At 41.0% G+C, this 23,709-nt stretch overlaps 1 protein-coding gene across 3 annotated transcripts; it reads left to right on the top strand.

The window, feature by feature from the left end:
* The first annotated feature begins 178 nt into the window (after window positions 1–178).
* Window positions 179–19,258, top strand: SF3B1 (splicing factor 3b subunit 1). Of its 3 annotated transcripts, XM_072341341.1 has the most exons (25): window positions 179–307; window positions 3,211–3,377; window positions 4,604–4,705; window positions 5,306–5,420; window positions 7,237–7,316; window positions 8,368–8,535; window positions 8,700–8,934; window positions 9,243–9,455; window positions 9,794–9,915; window positions 10,575–10,772; window positions 10,861–10,962; window positions 11,652–11,831; window positions 12,279–12,365; window positions 12,492–12,762; window positions 13,020–13,165; window positions 13,251–13,397; window positions 13,576–13,701; window positions 14,202–14,423; window positions 14,651–14,833; window positions 14,924–15,035; window positions 15,120–15,240; window positions 15,728–15,859; window positions 16,749–17,021; window positions 17,482–17,698; window positions 18,686–19,258. In XM_072341341.1, the coding sequence occupies exons 1-25, from the start codon at window positions 280–282 to the stop codon at window positions 18,842–18,844; spliced, it is 3,906 nt and encodes a 1,301-aa protein (XP_072197442.1). In that variant the 5' UTR covers window positions 179–279; the 3' UTR covers window positions 18,845–19,258. The 3 variants fall into 3 exon arrangements, 2 of the variants coding, with proteins under 2 accessions (XP_072197442.1, XP_072197443.1); XM_072341342.1 differs by lacking the exons at window positions 179–307; window positions 3,211–3,377; window positions 4,604–4,705; window positions 5,306–5,420 and adding an exon at window positions 6,600–6,920; XR_011904266.1 differs by lacking the exons at window positions 8,700–8,934; window positions 9,243–9,455; window positions 9,794–9,915; ... (14 more) ...; window positions 17,482–17,698; window positions 18,686–19,258 and adding an exon at window positions 6,865–6,920 and having other exon boundaries at window positions 8,368–8,428.
* The last annotated feature ends 4,451 nt before the right edge of the window (window positions 19,259–23,709 follow it).

Genomic DNA, 23,709 nt, shown 5'->3' with positions numbered 1-23,709 from the left:
GGCCACTTGGGCTTCCATGCCGCATTTCTATTGGCTGGCAGAGACGTCAGTCAGAAGGAGGACGTGGCTCCGATCTCGGCCTGCGGGGCCGCCCGGCCGACCGAGTGGCGCTTTTCGCTGCCGCTACTGCGCTTGCGCAAAGCCCCAGCACTCGGCGAGCCGCGGCGCGGCACGCAACTGCGCCTGCGCACTGCTTTCTCCCCTCCCCTCCTTCCCCCCCCGGAACGGAAGCGGTGGGGCCGCGGCAGTTCCGTCTCGGTGTTGTTCGCGCTGGACAAAATGGCGAAGATCGCCAAGACGCACGAAGGTAAAGGGCAGAAATCCGCTCGGGACGGTTTCATTTGAAGCTGCGCGCTCCTTTCGCGTCTTCTAATTCCGTTCTTCTCCGTCCGCAGCCCTTAGGGGTGCCGGGGGCACGGCGGCAGGGCCGGGCCGGGCCCGCTCGTAATGGCGTCGCCGCCCATGTCAGCGCCATGGCCGGGCCGCCGCCTGGCGCTGCGGGGTTGCGCAGCCGGGCCGTGGGAGCCCCGCGCTGCCTCTGCCGGAACGGCGCCATCCCGACGGCAGCTCCAAGATGTCGCCCGCCGGGCGCTGCGTGCCCCCCCCATTGCGCGGGTAGGGCGGGCGGCGCGAGGTCGCGGGGCTTCCGACCGCTGCTGCGGCCTGCCGGCTGGGCGGGTCAGTAGCGGATCTGCGCCGTGCGGCTGGGCCTCTCCCGGCTCCGCGCTGGGCTTTCCGGGCCGCATTGCTCGCTCCGCTCGTCTCGAAGCAAACCAAACCAGTTGTTAGCGTTAGCTCTGCGCCTCTGCTGGCGCGCTTGTCCTCCTCTGTGTGTGTGTGTGTGGCGGGTGAGCTGCGAGAGGCCGTGTTCGGTGCACGGCTTTGCCATTAACGGCGCAGTGAGACGAATGGAGGAGTAATATGTGCGCAAAGGGTTGGAGTTTTTGAGTCAACTCTGTCCGAAAGTAGCCCCGTTGTACTGATGAGAAACTGCTGATCGATTTAAACTATGTGTTTAAATGCTTGGGGGACCTGATCTTGAGGCAGTTTCAGATTGTTTTCTGTATTAAAAGAAGTCCCTTGGATTTGTTCCTGAGGCAGAAAGGGCTGTGTGCAGACAGACTGCTCATAGCTCTCCAGCTTATAAGTAAGATCAGTTTCAAAGTATGTGGAGATCTGAGGAAGCATGACGTCCTACAGTCCAAGGTTTAAAGTCCTACGTTCCCTTAACGCCCTCGCTGCAATCTAAGTACATGCAGTGTGTGTTTGACCAGACTGTAATGTAAGAAGGGAAGTTTGGGTACCACGTTGTTTTTAACTGCTGTAACCACGTGAGCGTTTCTTTCACTGTGAGGACTTGGTTGAATTCATGCAAAGAAAGAAACAGTGCCTTTGTGGTTGAAAATCACTTAGTTCTTCCAGTCCCCTCAGTAGCAGTAGAAGCCTCGGGTGTTTCATTTCACCCCAGTGCTGCATTGCAGCAAGCTGCAAACAAAATCAAGAACATGATCTGCCCTTTGAAGGAGACAAGCAACTAGAAACACCTAACAAACCTGGCAGAGTCCAAGTGCTTCTTTGAGTTGTTTCGGTTTCACAGTCAAGTGATAGGACAGCTGTGCAAAAATGAAATGCCTGAAGGAGTTGTTGGTTGATGGAGTACGTGTGGGATGTCTCTGAAGTTTCTTTCTGCTTTTTATTAATTGTTTATTAATGTATTTGGGAGCAAATTGTCTCCAGTCGTAAAGAACCTGTGCTGTGCTGGGGAGCTGAATGTATGGGCAGGGTTCAGCTGGGGCTCATGGCCATCAGTATAAGGGTTTTTTTGTTGGGCTTCAGCTCTCATGAATCTCTGGGCAGGTAGCTGGGGTTCCTGCACTGTGGAGGTGACTGTGCCCCACGTAGCTTCTAAGCTCTGGTCAGCCTGCAGCTGGATTAACGATGGTTTTACCTTTATTCTCAACTTCCTTTTGTTCATAGGAATCTTAGTACCTTCTGCAAGCTGCCTCCGAGGAAAAGTTTTGTGAGGTATATTAGTCCTGATAGAAGATGAGCAACAGTAGTAAATAGCTCAGGAGTGCGTGGTAGACTTTCTGGGTGATTTGCTAGTATTACTTCTATGCAGCTTTTGGAAATGGGTGAATTTCCTTCCAATTAACATCATAGGCAGTAGGACTTCAGATGGGGAGGGTGAAGCACAGAATTGTTGATGTCAGAAAGGGCATTTGAGATCGAGTCCAGCCAGCCTCTGCAAGCATAGGCCTTGCTATTCCTTCACCCAACAAGTGCAAATACAGATGGAAACGACAGTTGTTTTAGTGGGGTTAGGTGTTACCTTGTTGTGCCTGCATCTTGATCTTGTTTATTGAAGGCAACTGAATTACCACAACTGATTTGCCTGTTGTTTTTACCAGTGCATGGGAGGGAGAGTGGTTAAATTGGTTCCTTGGTTTTGGGGATTACTGACTTACTGTTCTCTCAGAGGTGATTGTTGTCAGATCCTGATATATTTAGGAGTGCCAAAGCTCCCGTTGGCCCTCGTTGACGGGTAGGCAAAAAGTTCAGCAGAGCAGTGGACTCTTACAAGGTGGCGGCAGAGGCAGGAGTTGTCTCAAGTTGGTTACCTTGAGCTGCCTGAGATGGGAGCTGTGGCTGACCTTCTGCCTGTCTTGTCAGGTTATTTTGTTGGTTCAAACATAATACAGCGTTGCAGCGTAGTGGATATTTTGTTCTTGAATAAGGTGTTCTTCTATTGCATATTCCCTGGTCTGGCTACTCACACACTACCTCCTTTAAACAGGTTTCTTTAAATGAGCACCATTAGTTTATTAATCAATGATAGCATCTCAATAGCTGCTTTTAAAGAAAAGATTACATTAATTGAGAAAGCCCTGTACCATCTCATGTTGAAAAATATTGTGCTGTAATTACCTTCCCCACCTTCACCATTTGGAAGGTTAGATGGGTTAATGTTAATAGTTTTGAATGGTTTGCTTCAGACCATAATACAGCTGCATTAGTTTGTCCTGGATAATATTACAGCATAAAGAAAAGCTGCTTTGTATACATTGTGGTTTTATAGTTTAGTGTGATAATTATATTTAGCTAATTAGTTAGAGATGGACTTGGAAACTGGGTGGTTTGCTGAACATGATGATAGAAGTGTTGCGTTTTATGTGTGTTGACCTGAATGTTTGGCTATGTTTACCCCAGATATCGAAGCGCAGATCCGAGAAATTCAAGGCAAAAAGCCTGCCCTTGATGAAGCACAAGGAGTGGGCCTCGACTCCACCGGATATTATGACCAAGAAATCTATGGTGGCAGTGACAGCAGGTTTGCTGGATACGTAACTTCCATTGCAGCAACTGAATTGGAAGACGTAAGTGATTTTATTTATTTAAGGAGTTTCTAAGGTTCTGGTGTTTTATTTGAAGTGATACATAGTTGCAGTTAGTGAACAAACATGCCTTACTCTGGGCTTCATCAGATCTTCTTGGGCTTGATGACTTGTGCTCTGAGAGGCACAGAGCTCCAGGAGGGCACCGAGATGGGGGGGGGCTGGTGCTCTGTTAGCTTTAGAGTGTCTGAATTGGTTTTGTTGCTGCTGCCAAGGTGAAAAATGAGATGGAAAAACTCTAGTGAAACTCAGGCCTAACATTTTAAGTGTCTATTTTAATATTTTCATTTCTATTTCATTTTGAATTTTCGATGCAATTTCTGTGCTTTTTGCACTGTCTCATATTAAGGGTGGTTAAGGTTATGTTGATAAGTTCTGTTAAATTCTAATGTTAAACACATTTTTGGTTTCAGAGCAATCGGAAAGTAGTTCCGATCATAAACACATAAAGAGTAACTGCTTATTAATGTGAGCAGAGAATATTGTTAAGGAGAAGCAAGAATGTTATGTGTGGTTTAGTATTAGCTGGTATCTTTTTGTAATGGCACAGTATTTGAAGACTTCCAGGAATGCATTAATTAAAGGCTTCCCTTACAGCCTTTCCCTGAACTTGGTTCATAATTTTAAGAGAAATTTTCTTTCCACGTTGCTGTAAATTGGTGCACGGAATCTCACTGATAACTGCACAAAATACATAGAGTATCTCACACATTCTGAAGTCTTGCTTTTGGCGCTGTTGTTGAGAAGGTACAACCAAGTTAACAGTGCTGGAATTGATTTCTCAATCTCTTGTTATTGCAGAAATATTTTTCGGGGTTACTTACTGACATTTTCTTTGTATTTGTCTGGATTTTAAGAAAGAAAGGGCAGCGTGCACAACTTTTTCCATAGCAATGAGCTCATTGCATTGGTAGCACTATTATGAAATACTTGTTGTGTAGTTATTGAAGATGACATCTTGGAGTAAATGCAGTATATTCACCGAGTCTGTTAAGGAATAAGGTATCAATTTAGTTGTTTGTTGAGCTGTATCTGGTTCAGCAGTTGATTGCTGGGAGGAATACAACAATAGATGTGGAAACAGTTGCTGAAAATTGAGTTGAATATTCTAGTCCCTTTTCATTTTATCTGTGACTTCAGTGTGTTGATGTGACATTGTTAGCTAAAGCCAGTATCACTGTGACTTTGCCACGTCTTTCTTCTGGCAGGATGATGACGATTACCCATCTACAAGTTTGCTTGGCCAGAAGAAGCCAGGGTACCATGCTCCAGTGGCACTGCTTAATGACATTCCGCAGTCAACTGAACAGGTACGTCTGAACTCAAGGCACAAAAAGACTATTTGGGTCTTAGGAGAAGTATTAATATTTCAAGACTGCGTCTTCTTTTCTGAAAGCACAGCATGTCTGTAAAGCATTACAGAATTTGAAGCACTGAGCTTGTCTGTGCTTTATGTTACAGTTCCAGTGCGTGGTAGAAATTGGCACTTGTGCATGTAGAGGCAATGTGTGCGTATATGCTGGACTACTTAAAAACATCAATTGGATACTTAAAAAAAATGCAAATATCTGGAACAGCTGAATGTCTCTTAAGCTTTTTGTAACAAAAACGTAATCGTGAACGTTTTATTCTCCTAAAATAGTTTTCTTTGAAGCTTAAAGGCGTATGAGGTTGTAATAAGTCTTCCCGAAAGAAGTTTTATTCTTCCAAAGAAGAAAGACTGCTGGGATGAAATGCCTTAGAAGCAAATGAAAAAGCTTCTTAGAACAGTAACAGGAAGTTATTTGATCAAAATGGTTTCGATAACCATTCTAGTTTCAGAAGTAAGATTTATATTAAGGTAGCGTAACGATCAGCAGCATTTTTCATGTTGTTCCTATGTGATAACCAGCTTTTTTTTCTGTTTTTAGTATGATCCTTTTGCAGAACACCGTCCTCAAAAGATTGCAGATCGGGAAGATGAGTACAAAAAGCACAGGCGGATGATGATAATTTCCCCTGAGCGTCTCGATCCTTTTGCAGATGGTAATTTATTTTTGACTTTTTTTATACCCTTTTGAGATCTGTTGTCTTAAACTGTCTTTAGCCCTTTGATTTCTGTTGGCATGCTTATAAACTTAGTTTTGTTTTAAACATCCCCTTTTTGTAGAGGTTGGGTTGAAAACCTAGATGCCATATTCTTCATCTTTATAATACAAGTTTTCTTTCCAGGTAGAAGGACAAGAAAATAATGAGCCATTGCCATAGAAACACAAAGGGTTAAAGGTTTCTCTTTTCTTTTTGTTTTGGGTTGTGCATTATACTTGAACAACTTGTGTATTGAGTGCTCAGTCTTTCAATACCTTGAAAGCTTTCGTTCCAAGTCATAGTTTGACAGGGCTATTGCTTTTGAAATGCTAGTTCTCAAAATAGAGCACCTAATTCTTGCCATCTTATGTAAACTTAGGTGGTATAGCTAAAAGAAACAAAAGCCTATGTAAGACTTTGATACTATTAATAGTTCAAGTCTGTTCAGATAATTTTAGAATGCAAGTCAGGAAAAGGGGTGTAGTGGGTCTGATGGAAGATTTCTTGAGGCGAGTGAGTTTCACTTGTGGAAGTGAGGTGCCTGTTGGCTTGAAATCAGCAGCTGTTTTGCAGGTTTTACAAATTAGAATTGCAGCCTGCATGAATTATTAGGGATATTACTTATTTTACTTGCTTAATTGTAATTGATATAAACATGTTTTGTCAGAATTCACAGGCCCATACTAACTGTCCTTAATTTCTTTCCTACAGCAGTACTGCTATATGCCAGTCCTGTCTGCATTCTTAAGGGTGCAGTTCAACACATCCTGTGTAGATTATGGTGAAAAAGTATTCCAAAGGAAAGTCCTATCAAAGCTAGTGTCAGAGTGACACAGCCAATTGGGCAATGATCTTCAGCATAGAAATGTTTAAGAGTTTTCTTTTTATCCTAAATTATATTGCTATACCACTCGTATAGCAATCTGCACATTCCTTTTAATTAATAGTGTTTTTCTTGACAAGTCTTAATTTATATAAAGTCGGGCTTCTCGTAAAGTATGTAAAAGTAAAACTTTAACTCAAGATACAGAGCATAAAACAACAAATGGTACACAAACCCCATTCCGTGTGAGTATCGTTGTGGTGGTAAATGTATTACGTTCAGATCCCAGTCGCAGTTGTTCTTTGAAAGGAGGGGGAAGGTGCTATCAGTTTTCTGGGATTTCTTGCTTTTTTAAATGAAGCCCTTTTACAATGTGACACTGGAAGATCTGAGAGATGTGTCCAGATTTGTCAAACTTATAAATGGGTCCTTACGATAAAGCATTTTAAACGTTACTTAGGTATGCGGTAGTTGTTTATAGTCAGATAGCTACTAGGATTTAGCAGCTTGCACAAGGTAATGTTTTGAATATAAATATCTTTCCAAAGTGTTACTAATGGTAAAGAGATAATTTTCTAGGCTTCTATTCTGCTGCTTGAAGTCAGAACTGCTGATGGAGACAAAGGCACGAAAGTGTACGTATTCCGGATTAGCAACCCAGGAACCCATCACTTCTGAAGACTCTTAACTGTGTTGTCATTCTATCATTTATATCTGCTTTAAAATATTTGTTTGAAACTGCAGTAGTTACGTTTGTGTTCAAACAGGTTAAATTGATCAGCAAACTGAATAAACGTAAGATACACGTAATTTTTAAAATTTTCAATCAAAAAGTAAAATTAAATGATCATGGAATAAAATAATATTAGAGCAGGACTATAGAAAAAGTTGGTAGATTCTGCTTACCCTGTACTTATTGTGCTCCATTCCTGTTGCTGTTCTCTTCTACAGGAGGGAAGACACCAGACCCTAAAATGAATGCCAGAACGTACATGGATGTTATGCGTGAACAGCATTTAACAAAAGAAGAGGTGAGCTGGGGGTGGCGTTTGCTTGTGAACTTGGTTTCATTCTGCTGCCTGAGAAATCGCCATGGGAGCAGTGGGAATGGGAATTCTGTTGAATTGTTCAGTTTTTTCCCTTTGGAAATGTTGAACCGTGATGGTAGACCTTACGGATGTTGAACCGTGATGGTAGACCTTACGGATGTTGAACCACTATGGTAGACTTCATGGATGGTAGCTTTGAACAACATCTGTTCCACGTAATACCAAAAGAATGGAGGGAGAAATGCTGTCGGTATATGTTAGTTTGGATTGTTCAGTAGCTCTTGGGTTGTCTGTTTTCTTTCAGAGGTGAAGGCATGGAACCTGAGAGATACAGGTTCCTCAGTGTTGGAGGGATTTGTTTTTGTGAGCTTTATATAAAGACAATCCAGGGGGGTTTTGAAAGGCTTTTGTTGCAGTAACTATAGCTAGTTAGCATTTGGCTTAAAACTTGAAAGGAGAAAATAAGAGTAAAACCACCTATTAATAGTTACTAAAAATTCATTGTAGTAGTTTGAAAGATATTGGTAATATAATAAGGTTTCTTCTGTGATACCTACAGAGCTGTCTTGTTAATTGGAGCAAGATTTTAGAGCTCCATTGACCTCTGTTGGTTTATACTGATTTACTTTAATTGACAGCAATTGAGGAAATAGTTCCCCATTTTGGTAACCTTACTGTACAAACTAAGTGATAAATGAGAAATAGTCTTTGTTGGTGTGGTGTTTCTACAGTGTCATTTTGGAATTCTAAACGAGAACTTCATGGCTTTTTTAATGTCTCAGGGTGTAACTCGTATGAGCTTATTTTCTAATTCGTCCCTCTTTAATAATTTACTGAGGTGGAATTCATTTGAAACAGGCTAGTAGTAGTTCTTAGGTGTTCGTATGGGTAATAGAAACCAACAGCACCAAAACACATAGCCCTGTTGCTATGGAAGAATTTGAAATTAGAGTGGCTAATGACATGTTATTTGGGCGTAAAAAGATAACTGATACAACTGGAAATAAGTTCATCTTTTTGTGTTCTTGAATAGAGGGAGATAAGGCAGCAGCTAGCTGAAAAAGCTAAAGCTGGAGAGCTTAAAGTCGTCAATGGAGCCGCTTCTCAGCCACCTTCAAAGCGCAAGCGGCGTTGGGATCAAACAGCTGATCAGACTCCTGGCGCAACACCTAAAAAGTTATCCAGTTGGGATCAAGCAGAGGTAATAATCCATCAGTTTGTATGTTACAGGTATTAATGCCAATCCACTTAAAATTCAGGCTTCTTAATCTGACATGTACACGTTCATGCTGTAAAGGAATAAAAACAGCAGTTTTCTACTGCACAGAGGGGAGAGATTAATAGTTAATCTTTTGTCTTGTGTAGACTCCTGGACATACACCATCCCTGCGATGGGATGAAACTCCAGGCCGTGCAAAGGGTAGTGAAACTCCTGGTGCCACCCCTGGCTCAAAGATATGGGATCCCACTCCCAGTCACACACCAGCAGGAGCTGCGACGCCTGGACGGGACACACCTGGTCATGCAACACCAGGCCATGGAGGTGCCACTTCCAGCGCACGTAAAAATCGATGGGATGAAACTCCTAAAACAGAACGAGGTGTGTATGGCGAATTGGAGAGCATCTGAGAAATTTTGAATGGCAAATACTGTAGGAGTTTTTCACCTTACATGAGCAATAGAAGCAAGCAAACGGCAGGAAGTGATTACATTCTGACATCTAGTGGCTGATGTATGTTTTTGTCTGAGCTTGCGTAGCACTGAATTCAGTCAGCTTAACCCAGTTGTATGCTTGCTGATTCGTGTAAGAATGAGGACGAGATAATAAAAATGGAAGTGGATGTTTTTGCTATAGTTGGAGCATAGTATTGTTCAGTTTTCTACAAAAACTGTGTTGTTTTTCTTCAGATACTCCGGGACATGGCAGTGGATGGGCTGAGACTCCACGTACAGATAGAGGTGGTGATTCCATTGGCGAGACACCAACCCCAGGAGCAAGTAAAAGAAAGTCCCGATGGGATGAAACACCTGCTAGCCAGATGGGTGGCAGCACTCCTGTTCTGACACCTGGCAAAACACCCATTGGTACACCAGCTATGAACATGGCAACTCCTACGCCAGGTAAGCCCAATCCATTCCCTAAGGCTTCACTTTTTTACATGTAAATGAAGCTTCAACATTTATATTGTATACTGAAATAGACTTTTACTTTATGTACTGTTCTGACGGTATGAAAACAGTTAGTATATATTCAGTTTGCCTGTTTTAATGCCCGTAGGAGCTAAGGCTGATGTCTGTTTGTGTTCAGTCTAGATGGTAAAGACATTAGTGTCATATTGGCTACAGTTGTCAAGTGTGGAAAGTTTAGCTCAAGAAGACACTTAAAGTAAATCTATCTTTTGTTTATGGAAGTTCTTGAAAAACAACAACAACAACAAAACATTGTCATTTGAATATAGGTCATATCATGAGCATGACTCCTGAACAGCTGCAGGCTTGGCGTTGGGAGAGGGAAATCGATGAGAGAAACAGACCACTTTCTGATGAAGAATTGGATGCTATGTTCCCTGAGGGGTATAAGGTAATGAATTTGGGTGAGGCTGCTTCAGCAGACTGATAGTTTTCTTTTGTCAGGGGATGTTGATTAAAAAAGAAAAAAAATAAATCCAACATGTATTTCAGAGTATTTCATAGAAGCTGTTAATTCACGTAGAAATTGGTTTGGTTTGGTTGCTCATTTATTATAAATCCATTAGAAAGTGAGAAATTAATGTTTATTTCAATGACCAGTTCTTACTTTGCTTCTCAGCCTTAAGAATGTCTGCTGAGTTCAGAAAGAAAGCCCAAATGTGGAAAGGAGAGAGTGACGGATTCTGACTTCATAAATATACAATGTCGATACAAATATTGATTTGGATGGGGGGGGGGTTATTAAATAGTTTCTCAAGACTTGTTAAGTCCATTGCCCAAACCCTCTTCTGAAATACTGTCAATAGAGAATAAGCATAAATGTGAACTATCCTGCTGAATTTGTGAATTGAATCGCTGAATGTGGGATCTGATGTATTCAGTAACACACAAATCTACGAAAGGCTAAACCCGTATGTTCTGTTTCATTTCTGTTCTGCATTTGGGACCTTGTTCAATTGCGGTAAGATGAGTCTCAAAGGCTGTGGAGGTTTGTTCTTTACATTAGTGCTGTGGTGCAGTTTTTAGCATATTTCCTTCTTTCTTCTGTAGGTTCTTCCCCCACCAGCTGGTTATGTACCTATTCGTACTCCAGCACGTAAACTTACGGCAACTCCCACACCTTTGGGTGGTATGACTGGATTCCACATGCAGACAGAGGACCGGACTATGAAGAGTGTCAATGACCAGCCTTCTGGCAATCTTCCGTTCCTGAAGCCAGATGATATCCAGTATTTTGATAAGCTGCTGGTAAATGACATTTCACTCGTGCTGATTAAAGTTTTCTGATCTTTTGAAGTATACCGATGCCTGTTAATTTGTCTGGAATTATTTCTAGGTTGATGTTGATGAATCAACTCTCAGTCCTGAAGAGCAGAAGGAGAGGAAGATAATGAAATTACTTTTGAAAATAAAGAACGGCACGCCTCCCATGAGGAAGGTGAGATTAGCGGTCATTCTTAGCACTTCATCTTCTAACACACTCCCTTTGTATTCAAGTTCATTTTCAGACTATCTCTTTTTCACCTGCTTGTCTGTAGGATTCTCTTCAAATTTACCTCCTAAGCTTTGCTGTCTGTTTAATGCTTCCTCTTTATCTGTATATGTGTTGCTTTTACTTTGTCATTTGATGTAATTTGCTGTCGCTGCTCTTTGTGCAGTAATGCTGATTGCTAAGTGTCATATGATTTACGGAATATAATGCAATAATTCTTATTTATGGGGAGAGTAGATTCTATTGTGCTTTTTGCTTACAGAGCTTTGTAATTCTCTATATTTGGCTTCTTAAGAGGTATACTGCCAATTAAAGTTCCTAGCTTGCTCATGCAAAAGATTACACGTTTTTGGCAGATTCACTCTAAGCTGATCTGAGCACCTGAAGCAAGTGCTGTGTAAAATGCCTTTCTGGATGGTGCCATTCTTAGTACTGAGCATGCTTTTCTTGAAAATTGAATAACTGAGGCCTCTCATCAGATGTATTTGTGTGGAAAATGGTGGTAGGAACGAGTATTGTGAAGCCCATGGTTACAATAGATTATATTTTAACTTGCTTAATGCCTACTTGTCCAATAGCTGTTCAGTATTGTTTCCTTAGTTTAAGTGACAGTTGCCTTTGTTGTTATTTTTTAGGCTGCGTTGAGACAGATTACTGATAAAGCTCGGGAATTTGGAGCTGGGCCGTTGTTTAATCAGATTCTGCCATTGCTGATGTCACCAACACTGGAGGATCAGGAGCGCCACTTACTTGTCAAAGTCATAGACAGAATTCTGTACAAACTGGATGACCTGGTCCGACCATACGTACATAAGGTCTGTTGCAGTTTGCTCATCTTTGATTTGCTTTTTGTGATCACTGTGGGTTCATTTGCATAGCAGAAGAGAAGGCAATATCGTGTTGCTTTTAGATCATACTAGCTTTTGTATTTCTTTCTCAGTCAAACTTTAACCTATTGTAGTGTGATCCGATTGCAGATATTACAGTACTAAGGCATAATGTTAAAATGTTAATGCACGCTTGGGAGAGGGAGAGAGATTTTACCTGATGTAGCTAGAATCTGTGGGGGAGGTTCTTCAAAGAGAGTCGGGGGGGGGGTGGGGGAAAAAGGCATAACAGATCTAAGACTTCTTTGGTCATCATAGAGTTGAAAGCTTGAATCCATGGAATTATCTCAGCTTCATGGAATCATAATTTTATTACTAGGACCAGAAATTCTACCTATTCACTAATGGAAATGTGTATTTTTTCATCTTTTTCAGATTCTTGTTGTCATTGAGCCACTGCTGATAGATGAAGACTATTATGCCAGAGTGGAAGGCAGAGAAATTATTTCCAACTTGGCTAAGGTAATAAATTGTAATCCTACGGTAGGAATTAGCTTATATATAGCCACACAGAGCTGCTTATAGTCATGGCAGGAAAATGTAGATTGCTGTTGATAAATCTGTGTGTTTTGTGTGTTCTTCTTTCAGGCTGCTGGTTTGGCAACAATGATTTCTACGATGCGACCTGATATTGATAACATGGATGAATATGTCCGAAATACCACAGCTCGAGCCTTTGCTGTTGTTGCCTCTGCTTTGGGCATTCCTTCTCTGTTGCCGTTCTTGAAAGCTGTCTGTAAAAGCAAAAAATCCTGGCAAGCGAGGCATACAGGCATCAAGATTGTGCAGCAAATTGCTATCCTTATGGGTTGTGCTATCTTGCCTCATCTCAGGAGCTTGGTTGAAATTATCGAACACGGTAGGTTCTGCTTTCTTTGGCTTAAGATTTGTATTTAGAATGTTTCTCTTGTGCCTTGTTGAGATGAAGTGTTAATAAGGCAAAGTACTGCGTGGCCTTTGTTACATAATAATATATAAATAACTTGTCTGACTTTGGAAGAGAAAGAGTGATCGTTTTCCTGAAAATTAAGTGATCTCTTTTTTGTTCTATCTGCATGGTTTTGCTATTTTGAGTGTAAGATACGCAAAGTTGTACTAAAGAGTGTTCTTCTGCAGGTCTTGTGGATGAGCAGCAGAAGGTTCGTACCATCAGTGCTTTGGCTATTGCTGCTTTAGCTGAGGCAGCTACTCCCTATGGTATTGAGTCATTTGATTCCGTTCTGAAGCCCTTGTGGAAGGGTATACGTCAACACAGAGGAAAGGTATGTCTAAATTACTTCTAGTTTAAACTGAAATGAATATGTATCTTCCGTAACTCACTGGAAATATGTTTCTTCATTGAAATAGGGCTTGGCTGCCTTTTTGAAGGCTATTGGTTATCTGATACCACTCATGGATGCTGAGTATGCAAACTATTATACCAGAGAAGTCATGCTAATTCTTATCAGAGAGTTCCAGTCTCCTGATGAAGAGATGAAAAAGATTGTTTTGAAGGTACGTCCAAATTACTTGTTCAGACACTGGCAGTGAATAAATTAAACTGATAAAAACTGAGTTTTTAGCGTTAACATTGAATATATGTTTCCTTTTCTTTAAGATAAACTAAGCCAAAACACCACAACCAAACAAACCGTACACAGAATTAATACTGTTGGCTTTCTTTTCCTTCTAGGTGGTAAAGCAGTGCTGTGGTACAGATGGTGTTGAAGCAAACTACATTAAAACAGAGATCTTGCCACCCTTTTTCAAACACTTCTGGCAGCACAGAATGGCATTGGACAGGAGGAATTACAGACAGGTATTTTTCCAGTTTTTGTAATAGAACTACATTTGTGTTGGGGTGTTTGTTCAGAATGGATGCTTAGTTTTGTGTCTTGTACGTCCCATGTCTGAACTGTGGTTTAGAAACTGTTCAGTCAGGACTTTCACACCTGGCATTTTATCACTGAATATGAATCTGCATCAGTTCAAAGGTGAGGTTGTTCACCCTGTTTGTGTCTTAAAACTGGATGATTTCTAAGGGTGAAAACAGTTGTTCACTGTGAGCTTAAAGAATACTTGGTTGGTCTGAAGGCAAGTTTAGAGCTCCTCCCTTCTCTGTGCCGTTGCGTTTTTACTCTTTTCCTAAATAGAACCCATTTTTAAACTACTATTTGTAACTTAGTGACAGAAGATTTGCACTGCAGTGCAATAGGAAACCAGCATGATGCTGCTACTGCTTTTCAGGCTGGGGAGATCTTCAAGAGTTACAGGAAGATTTTAATGATGTTTGCTCACGTAACTATTTGTGTATTTCAGCTGGTGGATACAACAGTGGAGCTGGCAAATAAAGTTGGAGCAGCAGAAATAATTTCTCGAATTGTGGATGATCTGAAAGACGAGGCTGAGCAGTACAGAAAAATGGTCATGGAAACAATTGAGAAGATAATGGGAAATCTGGGTGCGGCAGACATTGATCATAAGCTAGAAGAGCAACTTATTGATGGGATCTTGTATGCCTTCCAAGAACAGACCACAGAGGTATGGCCAGCTTACTTAGTTACGGACAACTTAACTGAAAGGTAGCTCACAGTTAGGAAGAAGCGTATAGCTGTGAGTCAGATGTTTTTAACCCTTGCACAGATTTCAGTGCTCAGATCAACGGCATCCTCGTACTGGATGTATTTTAATAACAGTTTTAGATGATGCCAGATATAAGGATCATGTGGTGTTTTTGATCTAACTGCCTTTTGTGTTCTAACACCCAGGATTCTGTCATGCTGAATGGCTTTGGCACGGTGGTTAACGCCCTTGGCAAAAGAGTGAAGCCCTACTTGCCACAGATCTGCGGTACGGTCCTGTGGCGTTTGAACAACAAGTCGGCTAAGGTGCGGCAGCAGGCTGCTGACCTCATCTCTCGTACCGCAGTGGTCATGAAGACTTGTCAAGAGGTATTGAATTGACTTGGATCAAATGAGCTACAGTGTGTCATAGTAACGAGGAGCAAAGTTTAACTGTGAAATCTTCTCACTTTCTTGTAGGAAAAACTGATGGGACATCTGGGAGTTGTGTTGTATGAGTACCTGGGTGAAGAATATCCGGAAGTACTGGGCAGCATACTTGGAGCACTTAAGGCTATTGTTAATGTCATAGGTACATTTATATAATGATCGTGTGCCTGTTCAAGAGTGAAATGAAAAGAATGCGAAACTTACTGTGCCTCTTTGAATTCAATAGGTATGCACAAGATGACCCCTCCTATCAAAGATCTGCTGCCACGACTTACGCCTATTTTGAAGAACAGACATGAGAAAGTACAGGAGAACTGTATCGATCTGGTTGGGCGTATTGCAGACAGGTGAGCTGAGTAATGATGTAACTGATTCTCTCTGGAAGCAATTGCTGTAGCAAAAGCTAAACTAGAGTAATCGGGTTTGACATCTGGGTTCTTTGCATCTCCTGTTATTTCTTAAGTTTTATTTTGAAAGTTTAGCTTAATGTTTAAGGTGAAGTATATAAGAAATGATCTATTATTGTAATGATTCTATCTGCAAGTGTTTTGTATCAAGTATATTTTCCACATTTTCAAATTGTAGATGTATTATATCTGTGTTCCTTTTAGACTGTTAATCCATGAGAGTCTATATGGGTATGAGCTGTTATACTGTATATATTGTGCATGCATATATATATATATATATGGACACGCAATATTGTACTATATATAGTATTTATTGCTTAAATAACATCCCTCTTGATAGTGAATAAATAGATATTGCAGTTTATGAGATTATACTTCAAAGCTTTGAGCAGAACTGAAGAGAACTCACTTTATTCTCCTTCAGAGGTGCGGAATATGTTTCTGCAAGAGAATGGATGAGGATCTGCTTTGAGCTGCTTGAGTTATTAAAAGCTCACAAGAAAGCTATTCGAAGAGCCACAGTAAATACTTTTGGATATATTGCAAAAGCTATTGGGTAAGTTGGTCTAATGCTTTATCTAGTTCTACACACAGTTATCTCATGTGGTGATGATTGTGAATTTTACTGGAGATAAATATTCAAACTCCTCTACAGTTCACATGTTAAAGGTGTACACTTGGTTTTGATTTGTTTAGTAAGAGAATATAGACACATTCTTATTAGTGTAGGGTGCTGTGCTTTAGAACTGAATTGGTAGGCTAGCAAGTTTAAACTGGTAGTAAGATATGCTTGTCTTCTCAAGTTTTGATAGTGTGATACAGTCAGACTCTCTCTGTATTCTTTCATAGCTCTCCTTTAAATACTGTTTCTCTTATTGTTCCTTAAATCAGTTGCTTTTCTGATTAGCACCGGGTTTTTTTTTACTTCCACACTGAAGTATTGCAAGTCAGCAAATCATTGCTTGAAGCACAATTTCTGTTTCTCTATGCACTCTTAAATGAGTGACCAGCTACTGATTTGTAACAGAAATAACCAGCTAGCAAGCAATGCACTGACTGGGCTTCTCTGTGCCTGGTTGCACATCTCTGTCAAAAGTTACCTGAAATTCATGTGTTAAATTGTTTTCAAGTTTTAATTACCTGTGGGATCAGAGTAATAATGGGAAGGCTACTACTGTCTCCCGGAGTTGGTTAACAGACTAACTACAGGCTGAACAAAAGCTGAGTCTAGAGAGAGGGTTGATGTGTTTTTGTTTTTTAATAAAAAAATTGGTGATTTAAAAAGTAATGTCTTGAGCTTACTTAAACTCTGTTACAATATTGTGGTTTTTGGTGCTCCTCAGGGACTTCCGGAAGGGCTAAGCTATATTCTTGCGCTGTTTTCTGTTTCAGTGTCAACTAATTTACCTATCTATTGATGTAGGTGTACATATTTTCTCTTCCAGACCTCACGATGTCTTGGCTACACTGCTGAATAACTTGAAAGTACAGGAAAGGCAGAACAGAGTATGTACTACAGTAGCCATTGCTATTGTAGCTGAAACATGCTCACCTTTCACAGTGCTGCCTGCGCTCATGAATGAATACAGAGTTCCAGAACTGAATGTCCAGAATGGTGTGTTGAAATCTCTTTCTTTCCTGTTTGAGTACATTGGAGAGATGGGAAAAGATTATATTTATGCCGTTACACCATTGCTTGAAGATGCTTTAATGGACAGGTGAGTGCAATTCTTTCTACGTATGGTCCAGTTAGCCACGGACACATTAAATACATAACTGGGTCTTAACAGCAAATAAGCTCTTTGTCCTTGGTTGCTAAAAATTGCTCAGTAACGAACATTGTTATTACAAATAATTCAGGTTATATACTCCTATTTTGTTAACTCTTTTGAAGATGACAGTGCTGCAGCCATTCAAGGGTATTTGCTGCATTAAAACCACTTTTAATCATTTCTGTTGTTAGTCCCCTTGCTACAGAGTTTATAGCACAGTAATAGCCAGAAAACTGTCCTTTGAATTAATCTGTGTCTGGTTGCTCTGCCTCTTAGTGTCAGTAGCTGTGGGTTAAAAGCACATATTGATGCTTTGAAAATAGTGTAATTGAAAATAATCATGATGCTTGTCCAGGTATGTTGCTTCTGAGTTTGATTTATTAACACACCGTTGTTTTCTTTCCAGAGATCTTGTACACAGACAAACAGCCAGTGCTGTGGTGCAGCACATGTCTCTTGGTGTTTATGGGTTTGGCTGCGAAGATTCTCTTAATCATTTGTTAAATTACGTATGGCCTAATGTGTTTGAAACCTCTCCGCATGTCATTCAAGCAGTCATGGGGGCTCTGGAGGGCCTCAGAGTTGCTATTGGCCCTTGCCGAATGTTGCAGTATTGTTTGCAGGTATGTGCTGATGTGTGCTGCTCCGGCAGCAGTTACCAAACAGGCTTCTGTCGCCTGTTGGGAGCATATGAATGAATCCTCCCTGGCTTGGGAGGGAGCTGAGAGCAACCTGCTCTAGAGGGAGGCCTATAGCAGAGGGGAGGAATTAGATGATCTTGAAGGTCCCTTCCAACCCAAACACTGTACAATTTTCTTTAGGAGATGAGAAGTCAGCTGAAGGAGATTTCCAGTAAAGGAAAACAGGAAAACAGTCTGGCTTTTCATCTCTTTTAACATGCCGTTCTGTGCTGAGGATTTTGATAATGGAAACATGCAATGAGAACTGCTTTCTTTTCTTTTAGTGAGATAACTGATTGCCCTGGGAAACTTGCATAGAAATAGCAGTGTAGAAGTAGCAGATGAGTGATATCAAGTGACTAAAAATTGGCTCTGACTTGTGAAGTAGAAGCATGCAACTTTGAGGACAGTTAATAATGACTGGGGGATCAGTAGTGCAGAAGGTGTGATGAGAACAAATAACAAGCAGGATTATTAAAGAGAGGATAGGATTGATATTCAATCAACGTTATGTTTTGCTAGCCAAAGAAAACAGTAAGATGTTTAAATCTGTTTAAGTGCAGAGTGTTAGAAAATGGTGCCTGGATCACAGTTTATACCACTGCATCCATGCTCATCTTTCCAGCTTCTGTGAATGCGTGTGTGGAGGTAGAATGTGGAGGCTCCTTTTCTGTGTATATGTGAAAAATACATCCAGTGCAATTTCTACCTACCAAAAAAAGGAATGTCTCTGAAGTAATGTTTCTTTAATACTTAGTACTTGATATACTCACAGAACTGATAATTACTTGTTTATTGTAGTTTGTTCCTAGTAATTGATGTTAAGTGTTATCACAGTGCTTTTCAAACCATTCTTGTTTAAAACACGGTTAAAAGCACTAACAGGCTTTTAGAACAGAGACTTTGATTAAGTGTTGTTTTGTTTTCTAGGGTTTGTTTCATCCTGCCCGGAAAGTCAGAGACGTTTATTGGAAGATTTATAATTCCATCTACATTGGCTCACAGGATGCTCTGATAGCACATTATCCAAGGATCTATAACGATGAAAAGAACACCTATATTCGTTATGAACTTGACTACATCTTATAATCTCCTCGTTCTGTTGTTTGTGTTTAATGCACAGCTGTTCTTCACATAAATGCTTCAGATTTGATGATGTAAAGTTTTAAAGTATTGGAGCTGAGTATAGAGCTGGTCAGAGACAGAGGTAGGAATCCAGTAGCATGATTTTTTTAACTATGTCCTTGTTTTTTGATGTTAAACAGTTAAAGCCAGTAGTGACCAAGAAAACAGTGATTACAGTATACAGGAGGGATTTCATTTTTGGTTCATCTTTATTGAAGATTTAGATTTCATTCCTTGTGTTTAAAGGGGTTGTTTATTTGGGAAATAAACGTTTGTGTATAAAATCTAATTTGTGTGTGGTTTTTGGACTGAGAGGCTTGTAAAACGAGTCTCTGATGGATTTAAGTATTTGTTCATGTAATAAATAGGTGGCGTCGAGCATTTTAGCCCTTTTGTCATCCCCTAGCTTTTGAATAAATCAGAAAAACATACAAACTGTAGTTAACGTGTGTATCTTTGTCGTGCAATAATTGAGCTGTACTCGGGCTGGCAGCTGTAGCGGTGGCAGTTTGTTTTCTTGGAAAAAATAGTAGTAAATTGCTTGTTGGTTCTGCTGCTTCTGCATTACCCTGGCTGTAGGGTTCATTTGATTGTCACTGTTGTCAGGAAGCGAGCAGTTGTTCAGTAGCTGTGTGTGAAATCACTTGTATGACTTCAGCAATCGCTATTAGCTCGTCTTCTAGCTACAAATAGGTTGCATAAAATGCCAAGTGATGTTTATAGGCTGTGCTGTGATTCCTTTGAAGAGTTAGAGTTACTGGGCACCTGAGATGAGATACTATCTCGTGTCTGTAAGAGAACACAGGGAATGCTAGTAATTGGATACCAGGCGTGTTCTTATTGTCTGTTTTTAAGCTGGGCAATTAATTTCCATCTCACCAGTGTTGCCAGCTGACCTCTCTTACACGAATGGGAGATTGTTGAGCAATATAAGGGGAATTCCACCCTACCAATCGAGTCCTAAGCTTCTGTTTGGAGATGGGTGCAGCGTGGCAGCAGCTTGCTTGTTTATGAAGGTACAGATTTGTTAGGAACTGACTTTTTTTCTGTTGTAGTAGTATACATCCTACATAAAGATTGAATTGATTAGGTGAAAATAAATAGGAACTCTTGAAGACTTTGTTGTTGGATTGTTCTCTGAATTGTTTGCTCCAGTTTTACTAGTGCTTTCTCACTAAATAATTCCATTTGTTTTATAGATGTCCCACCACTTTTGCTTCTTCTGCAGGATAGGACAGGGTAAGTGCCAACAGAGAGGGTGAAGGGTAGAAATAAAGCACCTTTTTTGACAAGATAAGCCAAAATAGCGCTCTGATAGAGGTAGGAACAGATGAGGAGTTGCAACTTTTAGTTACATCTTGGAATTCATTTATTATATTAAACAATCGAAATAGGAAAAGTATTCCCATAGGGTGAAGGACAGGAACTTGAGCTTTTTGTCTTTCGTGTCTCTTTACTGTCACTCAAAAGTCATTTTAAAAATGGTTTTGCAGAAGATGCAAACTTTTTCTTTCCCAAGAAGGAAAAAAGGGAAGGAAGTCTGCTGGAGCAGCTGGGCAGAAGATTGTGTTCTTACTTGGTAGTTTTCTTTGCTATCCTTAGCATCTAGTACGAGATCTGGTTTGAAAGAGCAAAACTGAAATGTGATTCTGCTGTCAGAGCTCTTAAATGGAAAGACCATCTCTGGGTCACACACAGTTTTGATAAGACTTTATAGGAGTAGCTTTATAGAATCTTACTTGTGTTCTCTGGCAACCATCAAATGTTTTATTCGGCACAGACAGATTAAGGGGACAGTATCTAATAGAACCAACTCCTGTTGTTTTGTCCAGTGGCAAAAGGTTTGGGGGAAGAAAGTAAAGTAACTGGAGGCATGATCATAAGAAACAAGAACTTAGCTTGTAGCTTGTAAAGCAAAATGCTGGCAGAATGCATAACGATGGTCTGATTTCAATGCTGTGGGTTTCTTATATCGCTTAATTATCTGAGTCTTGAGAAGCCAAGAGGACTTAGCGAAGTAAGGAGTTTTTATCACAATGCTGACACGGGGATATTGACCTGTTGGTGTTTTTGTGTAGCAGTGAGTTGCAGGTACTGAGACGGGGACTGATTTAAAAGAGCAGAGTGTAAGCAACGCTGCCTTGGGCTCTTCCTAGCTTTGCATACACCTCACTTTTCCATGGCATCTGCCCTGTGTCAGACCTCCTCTCCCCTTGTGTTTCAAGGGGGAGCAGCTGTAGTTGCAGTGAGGAATGATTCTCTTGGCCTCTGTTTGCACTTGCAACTGCAGCCATTCTGGCTGTGTGAATAATTGGTCGCTGCTGGACCATTCTCACTTTGCTCCTGTGTTCAGGCCAGAGCATGCCAAGTACAGGGAAGTCAAAGGGTGTAAGCTGCCAAACTCTCAACTGTCTTGGACAATACTGGGAAGTAGTGTGCCTGTATTTCTACACTGGTAAGGTTGGTGCTGATGTTCCTTGCCCAGCCTGAGCTGCGCAAGCTGCTCTACAGCCAAATGGAGTGGAGATGTGGAGGTGTGGAGATGGAGCCCATTCCACATCTTGTTATGCTCCATTTTTTCATCCCATGGTAGGGACCTCTACGCTTTCCTGTAAGAACGAGGAAGATGGATATGCCAGAAGGCCACAGAAATGCTGGAGGTGCTGAGGATTTCAGGTCAGTAAGCCGAGGTTTGCAAGTAACCATGAAATGCACTGATAATTGTTGCAAACATAAATTCTATTGTACTTTTTAGTCCTGAGAATAGCTTCAACAGAGGCATTTTTTCACAAACACAGAAGTTTGATGCGTGGTGTGGCTTTTTGCTTGGAGGTGGGTGGGCAGAACATCTACATGTTGAAGGTTAGAGCTGGATATGTTATTATAAACAGGGGGGTCTTCATAAAAGCTAGGAATAATTAAGTTTGCGTGCTGTTATCCCTGTGGGCTATTAGCTTTATTGACAAGCAAAAGCAAACTTCATTAGTTTTAAATCCATGTAGTGCAAGGCTCATGTTATTTCCTTTTCCTTGGCTACTTCTCACAAGCTTGTCTCTCACAGGCCACTTTCTTCAACCTTTTGATGCAATAACTGTTGTGAAATCACATTTCAGACCATGTTGCAACACACTGACTATTTTCTTACCCACTTCTCTCAAGGCAAGAAACGTTCTCTCTGTATGGAAGCTGCTGTGAACACCCTCTACTAATAGATTGGAGTGGGACGGGGAACAGCTTTTGAGTTTGAGGTTCTTCACCAAATGTGGGAAGTGTTGATGTGTGAGCAAAGCGATTGCCGGCTATTTAATGTGCATCTGTGAACCAACTGCAGAATCTCATGCTTTGCTTGTTGATTAAAAAGGAAGGAGGCTAGTGCAGCACAGCGATCTGTGATGTGTGAATCTGTGCATCGGTATGATGGTGTGTTGGAGAGCCATCTCACCAGGAGGTGCTATAAGAGGTTCCTGCTGCTGATTTCCCTCTGACCCACAGAGCTGAAGCTCAGCCTTGCTCACACTTGCCTTCCTGTAGCACCCCCAGGAACCAGTATGAGCTGATCCAAGACCTCACAGAAGCTCGGTGAAGAGGCCCTGGATGTAGAGTGCCTCTTTATTCCCTGTTAAACTCAAGTCTCTTCTAGCTCAGGACCCAGACTGAGTGTTGTGCTAGTTATGGGTGAGTTGGTTTCATCTGTGGGCAACACAGCAACAAACGTGTTATGAATAACAGAGTAAATGAATGGCACTTAATCTACTTATCCCGAGGCTGTAGCTGATGGATTTCCCTGGTCAGTTGTGTGTCTTCTTTCCATAGTGATTATCAGAGTTTTGGGTTTTCTGAAGGTTTGCTTCACTGATAAGGGGATTTTTTTAAACTCTTACAGAATCTACATAAGCTTGGTTCATTCATTCTGAATCTCCTGTTCCTTTCACAGGTAGGAGATGGTTTGGAAACCAACATATTTAAGCATTTCCTTTCCACCAATGGATAAATGTTCCTGTGCTTTAGTAGCCAGTTGCCTCGTGCACGGAGCTGGCTGATCAGCTTCAATTTGGTGACCTCTGCAAGTTCCTCTTTCACTGCATTTCCTGTGACTGCTTGCATTTCTTACTGAGGAATGCCATCTTTCATGCTCCTACAGCTCTGCACCAGTATGTCCTGGCCTTAGAGCAGGCTGGCTGCACTTTGTTACTGGGTTTTGTCTGAGATGTGATATATGATGGCTGTTATCACTATAGGGTGATGAGGGTCTGAGGTGACTTATTTCCATCCTCTTCTTAGGTCACCACACAGCGACCTTCAGTCTATGCCTGTCATCCAAAGCAGTAGACCAGAACTGTGTGTAAATACAGTGATTCTGCTTTGAAATTCAGTCATTTCTTTTTTGTCAAAGTCTTGAAGGATCTGTGGATCTTGAGCCCAGCTGATAAAAGGAATAGATCTGGCCATTTATTATTTCAGCTAATAAAAGAGGATATTGTATATTAGGTTTTGACATTCCAAGGCCCTAAAGGAAAATGAAGGTTAAGGGCGCCCGATATTCACAATTAAAGAATGAAGTCTTTGTTTTTAGCATGGTATGCAGCTGGGGCATGAGGAATAGGCCAGGAAATGAGAACCAGGTGGCTTGGGCTTGAATTTTTTTTTAAGACCAAAGAAATGACCTTACAAAAAAAAAAAGGCTATTTCCTCATTCAATAAAGAGAAGTGAATGATACACAAACACACAAAGTTATTCTGCACGTTTGTTTGCAGATGTTTCTATGTATTTATCTTGGTTTTTTTTTTCCCCACAGGAAAGGGATGGTGATGAAGAGATACATCTTAAA

The sequence above is a fragment of the Excalfactoria chinensis genome, chromosome 7 (genome assembly GCF_039878825.1).
Source record: "Excalfactoria chinensis isolate bCotChi1 chromosome 7, bCotChi1.hap2, whole genome shotgun sequence".
Lineage (NCBI taxonomy): Eukaryota > Metazoa > Chordata > Aves > Galliformes > Phasianidae > Excalfactoria > Excalfactoria chinensis.
The sequence above is the reverse complement of the archived record's forward strand: the minus strand, read 5'-3'. Positions and strand labels throughout refer to the sequence as shown.